The sequence below is a fragment of the Tinamus guttatus genome, unplaced genomic scaffold (assembly GCF_059628265.1).
Source record: "Tinamus guttatus ecotype Peru unplaced genomic scaffold, ASM5962826v1 Tinamus_guttatus_pri_ptg001675l, whole genome shotgun sequence".
Taxonomy (NCBI): domain Eukaryota; kingdom Metazoa; phylum Chordata; class Aves; order Tinamiformes; family Tinamidae; genus Tinamus; species Tinamus guttatus.
In genome coordinates, this window is record NW_028290209.1 from 1 (window position 1) to 931 (window position 931).

The following is a 931-nucleotide window of genomic DNA, read 5'->3' on the forward strand; positions in this document are numbered from 1 at the left end:
GCTCGAAGGTCCCGTGGATGATCCAGAGGGTCCCCTGGGCGCTCCGGGAGTCCCCTGGGTGCTCCGAGGTCCCGCGGATGCTCTGGGGGGTCCCCTGGGTGCTCTGAGGTCCCGCGGATGCTCTGGAGGGTCCCCTGGGTGCTCCGAGGTCCCACGGATGATCCGGAGGGTCCCCTGGGCGCTCCAGAGGGTTCCCTGGGTGCTCTGGAGGGTCCCCTGGGCGCTCCGGGGGTCCCCTGGGTGCTCCAAGGCTCCCGTGGATGATCCAGAGGGTCCCCTGGATGCTCCGGAGGGTCCCCTGGCGCTCCAAGACTCCCCCGGAGGATCCGCAGGGTCTCCCCGCGCCGCGGGGCTCACGTGCGGCAGCAGAGGCCGCAGCCCCGGTTGCGGCAGCAGTTGCAGCAGTAGGAGCAGAGCGGGAAGTGGGAGCTGTGACGGCGCCGCCGGCCCTGCGGGACGAGGCCGGGGGTGGGTCCGGACGCCTGGGCCCCCGCGGGACGCTGGCTCCGGCCCCGGACGCCTGGGCCCCGTCCCCGTCCCGGTGACACTCACCTGCTGCTTCCCGACCTCCGATGGCGGCTCCAGCAAAGAGGGGAGCAGAGCCTGGAGGGGAACGGGGCGGGTGAGGCCCCCGGACGCCTGGGCCCCCTGCCCGGACGCCTGGGCCCCCGGCAGCAGCAGCAGGAGGAGGAGGATGGTGGCGGCTGTGAGCTTCATCGTGGCAGTGCCGGGCACCCGGGGCCACCCGGGTTTATGTCCCCTGTGTCCCCCCCCCCGCCCCCCCGGCTTCTGGGAAGGGGCAGCCCCAATTTCCCCCCCCTCCTCCGGTGGCTGGCAGGGACCTGCCCCAGGGAAGGGGACTCGTTTTGGGTGGAAACCAGCCAAGTTTGGGGCCTTTCCCACCTGGCGCCACTTTCTTCCCCCTGGGGCT

At 72.9% G+C, this 931-nt stretch overlaps 1 protein-coding gene across 1 annotated transcript; it reads right to left on the reverse strand.

Annotated features, from left to right (window-relative positions):
• Positions 1-353: 353 nt before the first annotated feature.
• On the reverse strand, positions 354-717 carry HAMP (hepcidin antimicrobial peptide). Its single transcript, XM_088539432.1, has 3 exons — positions 670-717; positions 553-603; positions 354-449 (listed from the first exon to the last, which is right to left on the reverse strand). Exons 1-3 carry the CDS (start codon positions 715-717, stop codon positions 354-356), a joined length of 195 nt encoding a protein of 64 aa, XP_088395558.1.
• Positions 718-931: the final 214 nt, after the last annotated feature.